Source organism: Phasianus colchicus, chromosome Z, assembly GCF_987193195.1.
Source record: "Phasianus colchicus chromosome Z, bPhaCol1.hap1.1, whole genome shotgun sequence".
NCBI lineage: Eukaryota > Metazoa > Chordata > Aves > Galliformes > Phasianidae > Phasianus > Phasianus colchicus.
The window spans coordinates 185,964-201,281 of record NC_143476.1 but is presented as its reverse complement, the minus strand read 5'-3'; the positions used below and the strand labels follow the sequence as shown (position 1 = coordinate 201,281).

The 15,318-nt window shown below is 40.8% G+C and overlaps 1 protein-coding gene across 6 annotated transcripts in view; it reads right to left on the bottom strand.

Annotated features, from left to right (window-relative positions):
- Positions 1-1,161: 1,161 nt before the first annotated feature.
- Positions 1,162-15,318, bottom strand: part of TDRD7 (tudor domain containing 7) — a 40,107-nt gene continuing 25,950 nt past the window's right edge. For 4 of the 6 annotated variants that reach the window (XM_090132406.1, XM_090132404.1, XM_090132405.1 and 1 more), the window contains 10 exons: positions 13,478-13,661; positions 12,844-12,955; positions 11,869-12,071; positions 11,600-11,734; positions 7,616-7,699; positions 7,352-7,486; positions 6,383-6,493; positions 4,345-4,832; positions 3,784-3,944; positions 1,165-1,703 (listed from right to left, as the gene is read on the bottom strand). In XM_090132406.1, the coding sequence (XP_089988532.1) occupies positions 1,483-1,703; positions 3,784-3,944; positions 4,345-4,832; positions 6,383-6,493; positions 7,352-7,486; positions 7,616-7,699; positions 11,600-11,734; positions 11,869-12,071; positions 12,844-12,955; positions 13,478-13,661 (1,834 nt within the window). In that variant the 3' untranslated portion in view covers positions 1,165-1,482. Of the gene's footprint in view, positions 1,704-3,783; positions 3,945-4,344; positions 4,833-6,382; positions 6,494-7,351; positions 7,487-7,615; positions 7,700-11,599; positions 11,735-11,868; positions 12,072-12,843; positions 12,956-13,477; positions 13,662-15,318 lie in introns of all 6 variants that reach the window. The other 2 variants (XM_090132407.1, XM_090132403.1) reach the window with 2 other exon arrangements.

The following is a 15,318-nucleotide window of genomic DNA, read 5'->3' as shown; positions in this document are numbered from 1 at the left end:
CAGGTTCCCAAAGCAGAAGGATGACAGCAAGATTGAGTGCAAATGACAGATTAGGCTCCTGGCCAGTGCTCTTATCACAACTGAGTGTTAAGTGGTACAGCGTGCCAAGGAAAGGAGCAGCATCCTTTACCCAGCCCCACAGCTGAGAGGCAGTGCAACAGAGAGCAAAAAGTGGAGTGACACAAAACAACTTTGAGATCAATACTTTGAACAGCAACTATTGAACAAATACAAGAAATGAAGGCATTTTGTTCTCCTTGTCGTGCTCTGGTCAGACCTATTGTTATCAGAACACTTCAAGCCCTGTGTTTGGGTGCCAAAATGACTGTGGTTCAATCTGGGATGCAGAGCTACAGAATTCATCTGTGCAAAAGCAATGAGGCTAAGTGAATACGGTCCTTGCTTCTTAAGGCTGTAAGGCTGTTAGATTCCAGGGCAGCCAGCCACCAGCCACAACTGAGAATGGGGATAAGAAAAGAAGCTCAAAGGATCTTCATTCTCCTGAACATCTCCCAGGCTCTTTCCTTTTCTACAAATATAGCACTGCACGCTTCTGAGCCACAGTTCCCCCCTTCTGTCCATTCTGCCTTACCCACACAGGCAGCATGCTGGCAGCATCTAGGCAACAGGCTATGAAACACAGTAATGCCTGTATCACCCCCTAAGAACTTCCAAGGCCATTCGAGTTTAAAAGTAGACCAAAAAAACTAAAAAAAAAATAAAATACTGTGTTCAGAAGATTAGTAAGCACTGATCCGTGTGCTGGCAGGACACTACTCGCTCCAGTTTCCTGGGAGAAGCTCAAAACTTCTCAGAATCATTTCCCATTAAAAGTGAAAATAATCAGAAAGAAGGGGAAGGAATGCCCTGAATTGAAGGAAAGGGAGCAGGATTCAGAAAACTGGTACAACTCCTAACGAACAAGTACTCCAGTTGGGCAATTCATACTTTTCTGTGAAACTTCCTTGCCCCTAGGCTGGCATTTTCAACTATTCATCACCTGAGAAGTTAAGGAAGGGGGAAATCTCACCAATAAAGCCTGTCTTAGTCACAGGACTCAGAAATACACAGGGTGTCTTCCTTGTTTTCCAAGTGATAAAAATTCTACTAAAAAAAAAAAGAGTACCCAGTAATGGCAAGAATTATGTTTTAATAGCTATGAGATGAGAAGCCCACTAAAATTAAGGAAAAAAAATCTCAAGATCAGTTCAGCATTGTTTTATTGATAAATAACTTTTTATTTAGTACTTCCACCCAAACATTCTAGTATTGCAGTAGCAAACAAAGTGCAAAACTTCCTAAAGTCAACTGAAGTCAACAGAAAGCAAACTTGTTAAGCAAATCTTTTTCCACAGAACACATTTTTGAAGTTTATCCCCTTATTCTCTTCAAGGCAATGTAAGAACAGTTAAATTCCTCTTTGAAACCTGTTACTTGTTCTATTGCTACAGAAACCGAGCTGCTACATTTCAGAAGTGGCAATTAATCTGCTTCTGAAAGCTCTGCAAGACTCTGAGACACAAAGTCATGAATCCATATGTCGGTGTCTGGAAGAGACGTGTCCACTAAGTAAGTGACTATTCTTCGATCCCAAGAATTAGTGCTCTCATTTATTGCCTGTATCTGTGCTACCAAGGGTTTCTTCTCTACGCGATTCCGAAATATTATTGATGCCTCTTCCGACCACTGCTGGCTTTTCACTCCTAGAACAAACAAAGCAAAACAGAACCTCATTTGTAGGCTATCCCAACACGAGCGATGAAGTTTATGAAGAAGCGGAGGGGGGGTTAAAGACTTGAGAAAATTGATATTCAAGTAGTGAAGGCAGCTTAAATCTAAAAAACAAGCACAAGCTTACTCATCTCCCACACAATTATTACAGAGACTGTAACATTTCTTCTCCTCAGAGTCTAAAGCTGTAACTCACTGAGTATTTCCAAGAACAGCAGCTGCCACAGATGATCACGTCCTGTTACCTAGACAAAAAAGAAACTAAAGATCCTAACAAAAGAAAGCACTAATTGGTATTCTGCCTGGGTCTGCTGAAGCAACAGCCTTCATTTAGATTTTCTCCATCTTAAAGCAGCAACATTTGCTAACAAACCTTCAAATCCCAAACTAGTCCTGCAGACAGAACTGAAGGGAAATGCAACCTACGTGCCTCACAACTCCTGATTTTTTTTTTTTTTTGAAGGGGGGAATCTGCATCTCACAAAGGCTGCTCTGCTTAGGGGAACAAGGCTGTAATCCAAACAGGTTTTTGCATACAGTTGTGATCCACCAAGGAGCGACTCCTGCAGAGCAGGAGCATTCAGCCTCCCCATGTCACTGCTGGTGCACAGCATCTAGACACAACAGGCTCCAAGCACTCTGCACGAACTCCCAAGCAGCAAGTTACGGGTATGAGAAACAAAACAACAAAGTGACAACACACTGCTTTTAGTTTATCAGCACATAACAGGACAGAACATCACAAGCACATGAACTCCTTACAAGCAATAGAAAAAAAAGAAAAAAAAAAAAGAATAGGCCAGCTCAGCTAGCTGCCTGGGATGCTGTGAGGCAAGAACATCCAATGGCTTGGAGGCTCTCTTGGCTGGACCCTGTACTACTCCAGCACAAAGACAGAGCTAGAAGTTAGTTAGCTTCACTTCCACACTGACCTCCTACAACCCAGCCTAGTGGGAACACATCCAACCTCTTGGCTAGTTCAAAGCAAGCTTGAAGGTTGCACTGAAGGAGTGCAGATCCACAGAAGGCAAGCAGCAGAGCACTAACTTTGTGCTGCCCTGTCAGTTCGCAACCTTGTGAGCAATCCTGTCAGGTTCTTGGAGCAACCTGGTGTAACAGGAGGTGTCCCTGCCTATAGCAGGGGGCTGGAACTAGGTGATCTTGAAGTTCCCTTCCAACCCAAAACATTCTGTGATTCTGTGATTTTGAGCAAGCATATTCTGTAATCCAAGCTTTGTTTAAATCGCGGTGAGCAAACATGGAAATCATCAAGTAAGAAGAGACATATGTCAGAAAGCAATGCAAAAATATAATTTAAAAAAAATTGGAGAAATAAGGAAGAGAGTGACCAAATTTTAATTTATTTTATTACTACTCTCTCTATGCCCAATTTTATCAATTACATTATTGTAAGTTTGATGGAGTCTGTTTGTGAACATCAATTTATTTCAGGCAACTCCAGCTTCCAGATATGCACTGGAAAACAGTAAATATGGGCAAGACACAAGAGAAATCTTACCCAGAAACTCTGCATCTATTCCCCAACTTTATGTAGACCAGAATAAACTGAACATGAGTTTTTCCTCAACAGATACATCATAACTTTCACACTTCATTATATATGATGTTTAAAGACCCCAGAACCACTTTGTCTCTATTTCCCTGTGTACTCTGCCTGAGAGCTACCATAAATATTAAATGACAAGCATTTATGACACTGAAAGGTAGCTGCTGTGAAAGTTTAAACAATGTTCAGTTTTATGCATGCTAATTAAGAGCACTGAATTAAATGAGTAGTAAAACTGAACCATCTTCACTTATGTAAAGAAGAGAAACAGGCTTTTGTTAATGCCAAGTTTATGGTAAAGACAAGCTTGCTTGAACAGGTTTTTGCAAGGAAGTATATGCTTACTTTAACAAAAAATAATGCTACTAACATTCAGCTTTATCCCTTTTACAGCTCTACAGACCTGGTATCCCCCACATAACACATAACCATGCTTCCATCCCCCAGTCCCCTCAAAAAAAAAAAAGTAGATGCTGAACACATACCTGCAAGCTGAGCTTTTATAGCCTGGAAAGGAAGCTTCCTGAATTTATCCAGGAGTGGCTGTACTTTATCTATGCTGATAACCTCATGTTTACCATAGTCCAGCACATACACTGACAAAAAGCCTTTTCTAAGAATTCCTTTTACTATCACTCTGTACCACCTAAAAAAGAGGAAAAGAATAAACACAGTTTGTACTAACATGCTGTTGAGGTGCCATAAAAGTAACAGGTAACTGTTAATCAAGACATCTCAAGCTTCCCAGATCTGGTATTATCTGAATACAAGTCCTTCCAAACACTGCCTGGAAACATGATGTGACTGCAATCTCATTTACTGCCCTAATCTCTCAGCTACCATCAGACATCTGCCACCTCATTAACAACACAGGACATAAAGCATTTCCCAAAGGAACTGTAGTGAGGCCAGGAGTTAGAGAGAAATACGTAATCCTGCCACTAACTCCAAAACAGCTAGGCATGATGACTTACCAACATTTAAGTAAAGGTACAAATAAAAGCTTCCCTTCAAAGGTTTTGCTTTTAATCTAAGTACGTACTTACCGATTTTCAATTTTAGCTGCATATAACTTGTTTGTTCCAATGTTCACTGGTCTCTCTTCTGCCATGCTGTAGTACAGGATCATTTCCTCCATTAGGACCTCCAGATTGTGTATCTCTTTCCAAGGCTGGACAATGAAATGACCTGGATGGCAGGCTACTGACACATAGACATCCATGAACCCTCCCACCTCTGACAAGGGTAGAGGTGGTGGCATATCAGTGGCAGACTCTGCATCTCTGGCCTCTGCTGCAGGTTCCAGAGAATCTCTCTTCTCCAGCCTTCCCTGATTTAACTGTAGAGCTGCATCGCCTGTTGCTTTGGTGGAGCTGGCCCCTGTGGGTGTGACGCTCAGGAAAACATCTTTCTGATGCTTCCACAAGTCTGCATTTATAATCCGACGATTGATACTACGATCCATGTTTGGGAAATCCTCCGGAGCAAACAAGTAAACGTGTGCAATTCCCTTTGAACCATCCTGCTTAACCACCTTTAAGAAGAAAGTATAGTTTAACTTCCAATTGACAACTACTGAATTCACATCTGAAGATAACATCTTTACACAGAAAAAGAAACAGTCTGTTGCTTTCCATGTGCACGGAAGTATTTTCAAGGTTCTCTCAAATGTGTTATTGGAATTTATGGATATTAAGCCACTCACAGCTGCTAAAAGCTGTTACTCGGCTTATGTAAATTATGTAAATTATATTATTACATAAATTACATACTTATTAAATTATATTATTACATAAATTATGTAAATATTATTAACGTAAATTAATGTAAATTGTTATCTGACAAAACTTGAGTTGAGTTTTGTTCTGCCCAAGAGGTTCAATCTCAGTGTTGTTTGACATGAATGTGCGTGACTGCAGTTTTCTGGAAAACATTAGCCACTGCCCATAGAATCTAAACAACTAAGTAATGCTATTAACACTCAATCCTTCAGAATCCCTTCCTGTCCTTCTGTTAGATGAAAACTAGTAAATTAAGTACAGAATGAAATGAAGGAAAAAAAAACCTTCACGTTTGGATTGTGTATGATTTTCAAGGACAATATATTGTTCTACTTAGCAACAGACATTACTGAGAGCAGCTAGCATTACTGATAATAAGCACTGAAATTGGAACTTGAGAAAGCCTGTAACATTTGTTTATAGATTCTTCTGACAATTTTTCTAGCCCTCCTCTACTAACCCAGCCAGTTACTGCTACTTACAGCCAGCAAACAGGAGACAGGAATAAAAGCTTCCCAAAATTTAAGCACACGCCTCTTTTCCACTATTGAAACCAGCAAAAAATATTAACATACTCAAACTATCTTTAAAAGAGGATGTTTAGAGAAGCCAGCTGCAACAGTCACCAAGTCCCAGACTACGTGAGTTGTGTTTTAATCACATGGTCTTGTATTAAAGGAAGCAAAAACGTACAGGGAAGCTACAAAACATGCTCTCAAACTGTTATGACAATATATGGACTCAGATTTTTAGGAGGAAATTAGGTCTGTTTAGTTTCTAGATAGGAAAACCCATTTCCTTCACAAGGCTAACTGAAACACTGCCGATGGAAAAATATGACCTCAAGTATAACACAAGCCCATAAATACAATAGTATATACTAACGAAATCACACTGGATTACAAAAACAAGCAAACCAAAGGTGCTTTCCAGGGCCAATAAGAAAACGTTATCTTCTTGGAAGAGGCACAGAAAGAATTTAAGATTGACAGAACGCAGATGTCTTTTCTTATGATGAAACAAAAACTGTTTCTTATCAGTTGATAAGATCACTAACTGCATATAAAACTGGACTGGCACAGGAAAATTAGAAAGGCCATCAGCTGCTACATTCTTGGGAGGAAGAAGACCTCTAACGAGCCAGCTATTCTTATTCTAAATGTGATAAGAAAAGAACTTCATACAGCAAACGTAACCAAGAGCTGGCCAGAAGCTATTAGACATCACAACAGACATAAATTCTGATGAACATTTAAGTTTCAGAGTTATTCCCTCAGGCCACACGGGCATTTTGACTATTTACCTGCATGCTAAATTCAGGATAATCCATTACATTGTCTCTCAGCCATAGCACAGCCTCAGGAGTCCACATGCCAGTGTCAGGGGGCAGATCTGCTAAGCAGCATTTTATAGCCTAAGAAAAGAATTAAGTATACAACAACATGGAAACTAGTTCATAAATTTCTATTCACAGAACATTACTTAATACTCATAGATTCAGTAACACGTAGGTTGATCCAAAAGCAATGCTTCCTATTTATTTCCACGGAAACTGCAACAGACACAAAGAGCACAATATCACCATTTTGGAGAGTAAATTCTCAGCTACAAAACACTATTTTTTCAACATGGTCACCACCAGTGATGAACAAGAGCCCTCATGCTGCACTCATAACAACCTGCAGAGGTTATGCACAGTCACTGCTGCTACTGCTGAAGCACACCACCATTGCATCACTGTGCTCATGTTCACTGTTTGGTCTCCATAAACGTTCACCAAGTGTTGATGAATGTCAATAGATGCCACTTTTTTTCCTGCACAGAAGAATTCAGTTTCACATCTTTGCACTGTCTATGCCAGACACCATTCTGTCAGACTGCCCCTTTGCTGCCATCTATCATGTGGCAACAACATGAAATGGGATATTAATGAGAAGGTTCAAGCTCAACTGCTGTGCCACCAACATTCACCTCTGACAACGTGGGCCAAAGTAATAAAACAGGATGCACTACTTTGTGAGCAGACCTCAGGTGTGACAAACAGAAACATGCAAAACCAGTATCATAACTCATACAAATTAAAAGAGCATCCTGTCAGTACACAGGACTACGTCACAACTTATTTTGGGGAGAAGATGCACAGTGAAATACACTCCAATGCTGAACACTAGTAACAAAGAAAATTCCTTACATAAACCTGTAAGATGCATCACTAAGACACCAGCAAGAAATCCAGGGTAGGTTAGCTTTAACACATTTTTTTTTTTTATACCTGGGGAGGGATTTTGATTACTTCTCTCAGGAACTGTGATGGGATTTCTCTAAGGTCTGATACTTTTACATATGCAACTGTTCCAGTATCCATGAAGCGAACACCAAGCGCCCGTCGACTTTGAATTATTGTTATCTGAAATAAGATAGGAAGATGAAATACTATGAGAAGAGTCAAGGAAAGTAAGAATATAGATTTAGGGGAAGAGTAAGAAGAGTCTTTTCTGCGTAGGAAAACTTTTGCCTTTCTTTGAATACGTCTTACCTCTACACGTGTCCATTTTCCTTTGCAATGGAACAAGCAGATTTTGCCACAGAAAGGTTGTGACACATTAAACTCAGATGCCTCCTGCAAATTCAAAACCAAAAGTTAAAATGCATAGAATCATTACTGACACTCAACTAGCCACTTCAAAAGCCACTCACAGAACAAACAGTTACAGAAGGCAACCAATTAATCTCAAATATAAAGCTTTTTTCTAGCCTCAGAAGTATTTCCTATCACGTCGTTTTAAGCTTCCCCAGTCAGTAAAGCTTTAATTCTGAGGTGTATATAGCCCAGGGAAGTGGTGGAATTACCATCCCTGGAGATGTTCAAGAAACATGGAGAAGTGCCACTCATGGACATGGCTTAGCAGTCACGGTGAGAATGGTTGATGGTTGGACTTGGTGATCTTAGTGGTCTCTTCCAACCGTAATGATTCTATGAACTGCCAGCAAAAATGCATTTGGAAGCGAAGAATATAAAAAACCAGCAACCATTCCTAAATGTTTTGAAAAGCTGTACTGTTGTGGAACTATAACAGCTAACTGAAGAAGTTCCTAACCTATATATATAACTTGTATTTAACAAAACAGATTTACTGTTTACTCAAATAAAGCCTCACGGGGCTGATATTCATTGTGATGATCCTAAGTAACACAACAAATCAAATTATATTAGAAAAAGGAAGAAGAGACTCCTACTGGAGAATCACACACATCTTAGTATCATTAAGTTCTCAAGACAAGTTGTAGAGTCAAAATTGCTTCTGTCCTTTACAGCAATGAAAGACTCTGTATACTTTGTCTAGAAAATCTGACTAGTTGTCTGCCTTTATGTTGCTAAGATGTTCAGCATACACTTTATACTGCTTCCTGCATTGTTCAGTTTGCTTTAAACTGACTCCTGATAACTGAAACATACTGAAGTATTTCCAAATGGAGTGTGCTCCACATACCTAAAAACATTTTTTGAAAAGGTAGATTTACGAGAAGTGGTTCTAACAGTGCCTGACTTTTCAAGGAGAGATGCTCCAGGCTCTTCACCATCTTTGTGGCTCTCCGCTGGACCCTTTTCCAAGAGATCCCTGTCTTTTTTGTACTGAGGAGCCCAGAACTGGACACAGTACTCCAGATGAGGCCTTACCAGGGCACAGTAGAGGGGGAGGATCACCTCCCTCGACCTGCTGGCCACGCTCCTTTTAATGCACCCCATAATGCCATTGGCCTTTTTGGCCACCAGGGCACACTGCTGGCTCATGGCCAACCTGTCGTCCACCAGGACACCGAGGTCCCTCTCTGCAGAGCTCCTCTCCAGCAGCTCATCCCCCAACCTGTACCGGTGCATGCCATTGTTCCTCCCCAGATGCAAGACTCTACACTTGCTTTTGTTAAACCTCATCTGGTTTCTTACTGCCCAGCTCTCCAGCCTGTCCAGGTCTCGCTGAATGGCAGCACAGCCTTTGGATGTGTCAGCCAATCCTCCCAACTTCATATCATCAGCAAACTTGCTGAGGGTGGCCACTATCCTCTCATCAAGGTCACTGATGAAGATGTTGAACAAAACCAGACCCAGCACCTGGGGAACACCGCTGGTTACAGATCTCCAACCGGACTCTGCACCGCCAACAATGACCCTCTGTGCTCTGCCAGTCAGCCAGTTCTCAACCCACCTCACTGTCCACTCATCTATCCTGCACTTCCTCAGCTTTATTATAAGGATGTTGTGGGAGACAGTATCAAATGCCTTGCTTTCCCCCCATCCACCCAGCCAGTGACAACATCATAGAAGGCTACCAGGTTGGTCAAGCACGACCTCCCCCTGGTGAACCCGTGCTGACTACTCCTGATAACCTCCTTTTCTTCCAGTTGTCTGGAGATGGCATCCAGCACAAGCTGCTCCATCACCTTTCCAGGGACAGAGGTGAGGCTGACTGGCCTATAATTGCCTGGATCTTCCTTCTTGCCCTTTTTGAAGACCGGAGTGACACTGGCTATCCTCCAGTCCTCAGACACCTCCCCCATTCTCCAAGACCTCTGAAAGATGACAGAGAGCAGTTCAGCAATCACCTCTGCCAGCTCCCTCAGCACCCGTGGATGCACCCCATCGGGTCCCATGGATTTGTGAACATTGGTGTTGCCCAGGCGCTCTCAGACCACCTCTTCCCTGACTAAAGGGAAGTCTCCCATTACCCAGACCCTTTCACTAACCTCCAGGGTCTCGGATTCCCGAGGGGGAGCTTTTTCACTCAAGACAGAAGCAAAGAAGGCATTCAGTATCTCCACCTTCTCAGCATCCCCCGTTACCAGAACACCCCTCTCACTTAGCAGGGGAGCCACATTCTCCCTAGTCTTCCTTTTACTGTTAACATACTTAAAGCCTTTTTTATTATCCTTTATCACCTTTGCTGGGTTCAATTCCAGGCAGGCTTTAGCCTTCCTCGTCGCATCCCTGCAGGCCCTGACAACATTTCTATATTCTTCCCAGGCGGTCAGACCCTTTGTCCACATTTCGTGGGCCTTCTTCTTTCCTTTGAGTTCATGCACGAGCTCCTTGCTCATCCACACAGGTCTCCTGCCACCCTTCCCCGATTTCTTCCTCACACGGATGCACCGATCCTGAGCTTGGAAGAAGAGCTGATTAAATGCTGACCAGCTCTCAAAGGCCCCCTTACCTTCTAAAACCCTAGCCCATGGGATAGCTCCAAGAAGGTCCCAGAAGAGATCAAAGTTGGCTCTCCTAAAGTCCAGGGTAGCAATCCTACTTTTTGCTTTAGTTCTTCTACTGAGGATCTTGAACTCCACCATCTCATGGTCACTACAAGCCAAGCTACCCCCAACCTTTACTTCCCTGACAAGCCCGTCTCTATTAGTGAGAATAAGGTCCAGCAACACCCCTCCCCTCGTTGGTTCCTCAACCACCTGCATCAGAAAGTTGTCTTCGACACATTGCAGGAACCATCTGGACCACGCGTGCCTGGCCACATTGCTTATCCAGCAAATATCTGGATAACTGAAGTCCCCCATAAGCACCAGCACCTGGGATCGTGACGCTGCTTCCAGTTGCTTATGGAAGGCCTCATCAACCTCCTCCTCCTGATCAGGGGGTCTGTAGTACACACCCACAACAGTGTCAGCCATACTCCTTGATTCTCACCCACAAGCTCTCCACTGCTACACCACTCTCCCCCAGGTGGAGTTCAATACATTCTTGCTGCTCTCTTACATAAAAGAACAACTCCACCACCACGCCTCGCTGCCTGATCTTTCCTAAAAAGCACACAGCTAGATATCAAAAAAATTAGATTCTCTTGAGATTTCTTCACTTTCACATAAGCCCTCAAGTCTAGTAAGGTTTGCTGCATGTCTGTGAAGGGCAAGTAGAATATCAAACTTCTCTGTCATATGTCTGCTTTAAAGCAACTTCATTATTTTGAAGACACCTCCTATACATCAGTTCTGTTTGAAAGGATCCACATTTAAAAGCTAAGGGTACAGACATGCAGCACATGAGATCAAAGCCAACAAATTTCGAAGTCATGCTGAAAAGCACAGACCTTGGTTCTATTTTGGACAATCCTTCTACTGTCACTTCAAAGTGTGCTGTGAGCTGTTTATACACCCAAACACCATAATGTAGGTAAAACTTGAGGAAAAGAAGTATGGCAGATTCTCCACAGATTTTTTTTTTTTCCCTAATCAAACCAAAGCAGTTTCTATAGGAAGCTTCTCATTATGAGTCACTTTGGTTACTGCTCTAACTATTCAAAGAAATTTAGAAGTAGTTACTAAAGCCATAGAGAGAGAATTTCAAAGAGAGCATCAATAGACACTCTCACATCTGCACCCCAGAAAATGGCACAGAATTTTTAGCTTTTTTAAACAGGCAACACAGATGCCTCAGAAACCTGAACTTTTATAGAAGAAAAGGACTGATACACTGGAAAGAAGCCACATGACGTGACTTATCTCCTCACTGCATACCTACCTTGTGAAGTAAATAATCTTCTATCTTCTGCAATACTTCAGAAAGCTTAGACAAGCCTTCAGATGGCAGCTGACAATACAGGTTCCCATCTGAGAGAATACTGGTTACTCTGACATTTGTATATAGTGTATCTACCTAAGATTTTAACAAGAAAAGTATAAAAAACACACATAAAGTTAGTGAATTTGTGAGTACTGTTTTTTTGTCCATTAAAAATCTTTGTAGTCAATGATTTTTAATGAATTAAATAGGAAGCAGGCAGATAGTACCTGTAAGTTCAGTTCAAAAGACTTGTCATACAAAGCCTTCAGACAAGTTGCATTGATGTTGATATCATCTTCTCCAGAAGTGTCATACAGAACAAAGAGAGGAATCTCACTCCTTTCCAGTATTTCCACAGCAAATATTTTGCAGTATGTCTGCAATTCTACAGCCTTTACTAGGAGAGGATCATCACAAAATACTTCCAGCCCTGTAAGGCAGACCATAATTTTTTTGAATCATTTTATTGAAGGGAAATATAGTCACGAGGACTGTTTGAAAGAGGAATCCTTCTAAGAATCAGAAGGCTGTTGGAATGTTGTACTGGACTTTTACTTGCATTCTACTGGATGTCTCCCTTCTAAGGGCAGAAAGCTATCTTCAAGGGAGAAAAAAAGAAGATCCTCTTCAGAGAGAATCAAAGAATCAAGGCAAATGTGTAGACAAAATAAAGAAACGCATCCAAGTAAAAAACCACGCTAAAGGTCATTCTTGTCAATTTCATATATTGAAAAGAAAATAAAGTGTTCTTTAAAAGTTAGAAATGCCCACTAGTTTTAGGAAGTTAAGTAATTTCCAGCAGGATCAAGGAAGTTTGCCAGTGCTAAGTGGAGAAGGATCACTTTAAAATAAGCGTATGAGATCACAGATCATATTAATTCACATCTGTGGTAGGAGGAGTTAAGCTTATTTCATACAACAGTGGGTGTTTTCTTTAGGCTTGCAGATCCTGAAGGTAATGCATCCAAGAGAAGTGCGGAAACAACTAAGCTTCATTAGCTTAGCTAAGGTACTGGGGTCTTCTAATAGCAAGGTTTCTTTATAGAACTCTTCTTCTTCTTTCTGTGCCTACCTGTATCTGCTTAGACTGTATCTAGCTATTTTGGATGGATTCTAGTATTCAGAGTAACTACACACAAGCATCAAAACTCCCAGGCATTTCAATCCGTAAGTCTGTATAATCAACACTGGTTTTCTCTTACCTGCCAGTTTACACTTTGCAACTTGAAATGGAAGTGAGCAGAACTGTTTGTGGAGTTTGTACGTCCTATTGCTTTCAATGATCTCACTGAAGCCATGGTCAACATAGTATACCTGACAGTGGAAAAAAGATAAATAAGATTATTATGCTTCTAAATATATATCACTGAGTTTATGGAAAACGTATTAAGCTACTGTGTTCTCTGTGCATCCACTGAACAGGCACATCAATTTTCACTGTATTACTGCTATATAACACCATAAATCTCATGTTCATTTCCTTATTTAGACATTCAGTGTTTTCCAGAAAAGCTTCTCAAAGTTTCTGTTAAACTATCATCTCTGACAGAATCTCTCCATAGGAGCAGTGCTGGAAGGACTCAGCACATTAGCTCAAACTGCATGAACAAAGGCAGTAATTTTAACTTGCAGATGACATTTTAATTTTGACAATCATACAACTTAAAAGAAACTTTCAAAATGTCTTTAATTTTTCATTTCATTGAAAACAGAAGTACTTCAGGTTGGGAAAGGAAAGAATGTAAGTAACACAGAATGCTTGAAAACTGAGTGCACATGGGAGAAACACAACTGTTTCAAGTCTTACTACAAATGTCAAAACAAAGAATCACTTGCCTTTAATCTTTTGTCTTCCACAGACATTATCTGAGCACGGAGCCAGGCTTCTTCAGTGTGTACAGCAACAAGCTGCCCAACGCTTGGACAAGTAATCTGTGATGCAGTGGAATTCTTACTATAGTATGCTTTCATTTTATCTTCCATTTGTTCCTGAGCACCAGAATAATCTTTGCCCACATATCTACAATCATTTCAGTATAAAATCACCAAACAAAAAAAAAAAAGAAAACAAACAAGAGTTAGGATGAAGTGTCAAAAAACTGAATAAAAACCTAAGATCCTCTAAATTAATCTATTAATAAATCATGGATATATATCCAAACATATTCTAAGTACATCTGCATCCAAACAGGGCAATAGGAAAATACTAGCTGACAAAATAGAGTACTGTTGTTCAGAGGTAAATGCTGCCCAGTAATACAGAACCTAACACACATCTTTAGAAAGAGATCTTATTTGATTATTACAACGACATAGAAGAATTTGACCATAAGAGCAGATTATCCGGAATGAAATATAAAAGAACTGTAGGAACACCTGAGTCACTAGCAAATATTACCTCAAGCATGTTTTCACTATAGGTTATGAAAGCAAAAGGAATCTAAAATAGCCTCACAAATCCCTGCCAAGCCCCATGCTGTTTACTCTCAGCCATCAGAACAATTCTGAGATCAAGCAGCTGATCTCCAGTTCACACTGAAGCAGTCTGCCACATGAATCCTCCTTAATAATATTCTGAGCACATCAGAAACAGATCAGAACACAGCAGACAGAAGGAGAACTTATTTGACAGGCAACATAAGCAGGTATACAATGCTCAAAAGTTTATTTCTTGACACTGGTTTCAGCAGGAGATTTAGCTGACGGGAGAAGCATTACAACAGAAAGTTTAATAACATGCAGAACCTCCTGCCCTCCTACTTCCCAGTAGCAGCTAAGCATTCTACTGATAAAGATTTTGGCTGTTAAAAGCCAACTGAAAAAAAATATTTTTCATGATTTCTAGAAAAGAATATTGGAAAAAAACCTCCAAAAAAGTGTGTTACACACAGGTGGCCAGACAAGTCTGCATTGAGCATCACTCTTAGTCTGACCTGGGACTAGTAACATATCAAGGAATGGTACAGAGGAGACCAAGATGATGCTGACCACCAGCAGCTACCACCCACATAAAGCTGACAAGTCAAGAAATTTTGCTATTTAATATTGCACAAAAACTCTGGTACAAAATTTGGGAACTGCTGCTTCAGAGGAAGTTCAACACAAGCAGCATCAGCTCATCAGTGTCACAGCTCAGCCCTTGGGACACAGAGTATTCCATTTTACACCCTACAGCCATGCTCATTAAATGAAAGGACTGAGGCAGTCATCAAGAACCAGGGTGCAGCTGCAACCAGAGATTTATTACATTTCTCATTCCTGACACAGACACAACTAATATCACCTAGCCTAAACTGAGTTACTTTCCCTCATCTGGGGAAAAAAAAAATAAATGGAGACAACAGGAAGGCTGCAAGATTTAGTGTTCTAAAGCAGAACCTTCAAAAATGGTCACGGGGAAGACCCCCAAAACCAGAACAATAATACAATCTGGAGAACACTCATCTACATACAAAAAAAAACAGAGAGAAAGTGCAATACAGGAACTAGGCTAGCAGCGGAAACAAAGATGACAACATTCTCATGCAAGAACTTCTATCTTAAGTCTCAAGTATGGGGATTTTCACAGAATCATCAGCCTTTATGACTCTATTACCTCAGAGAATACACTGACACGAAGTTCAGTGCTGAGTATGCCAATAAATTAATGACAGCTAGAGAAGAAGGATGACTAAATT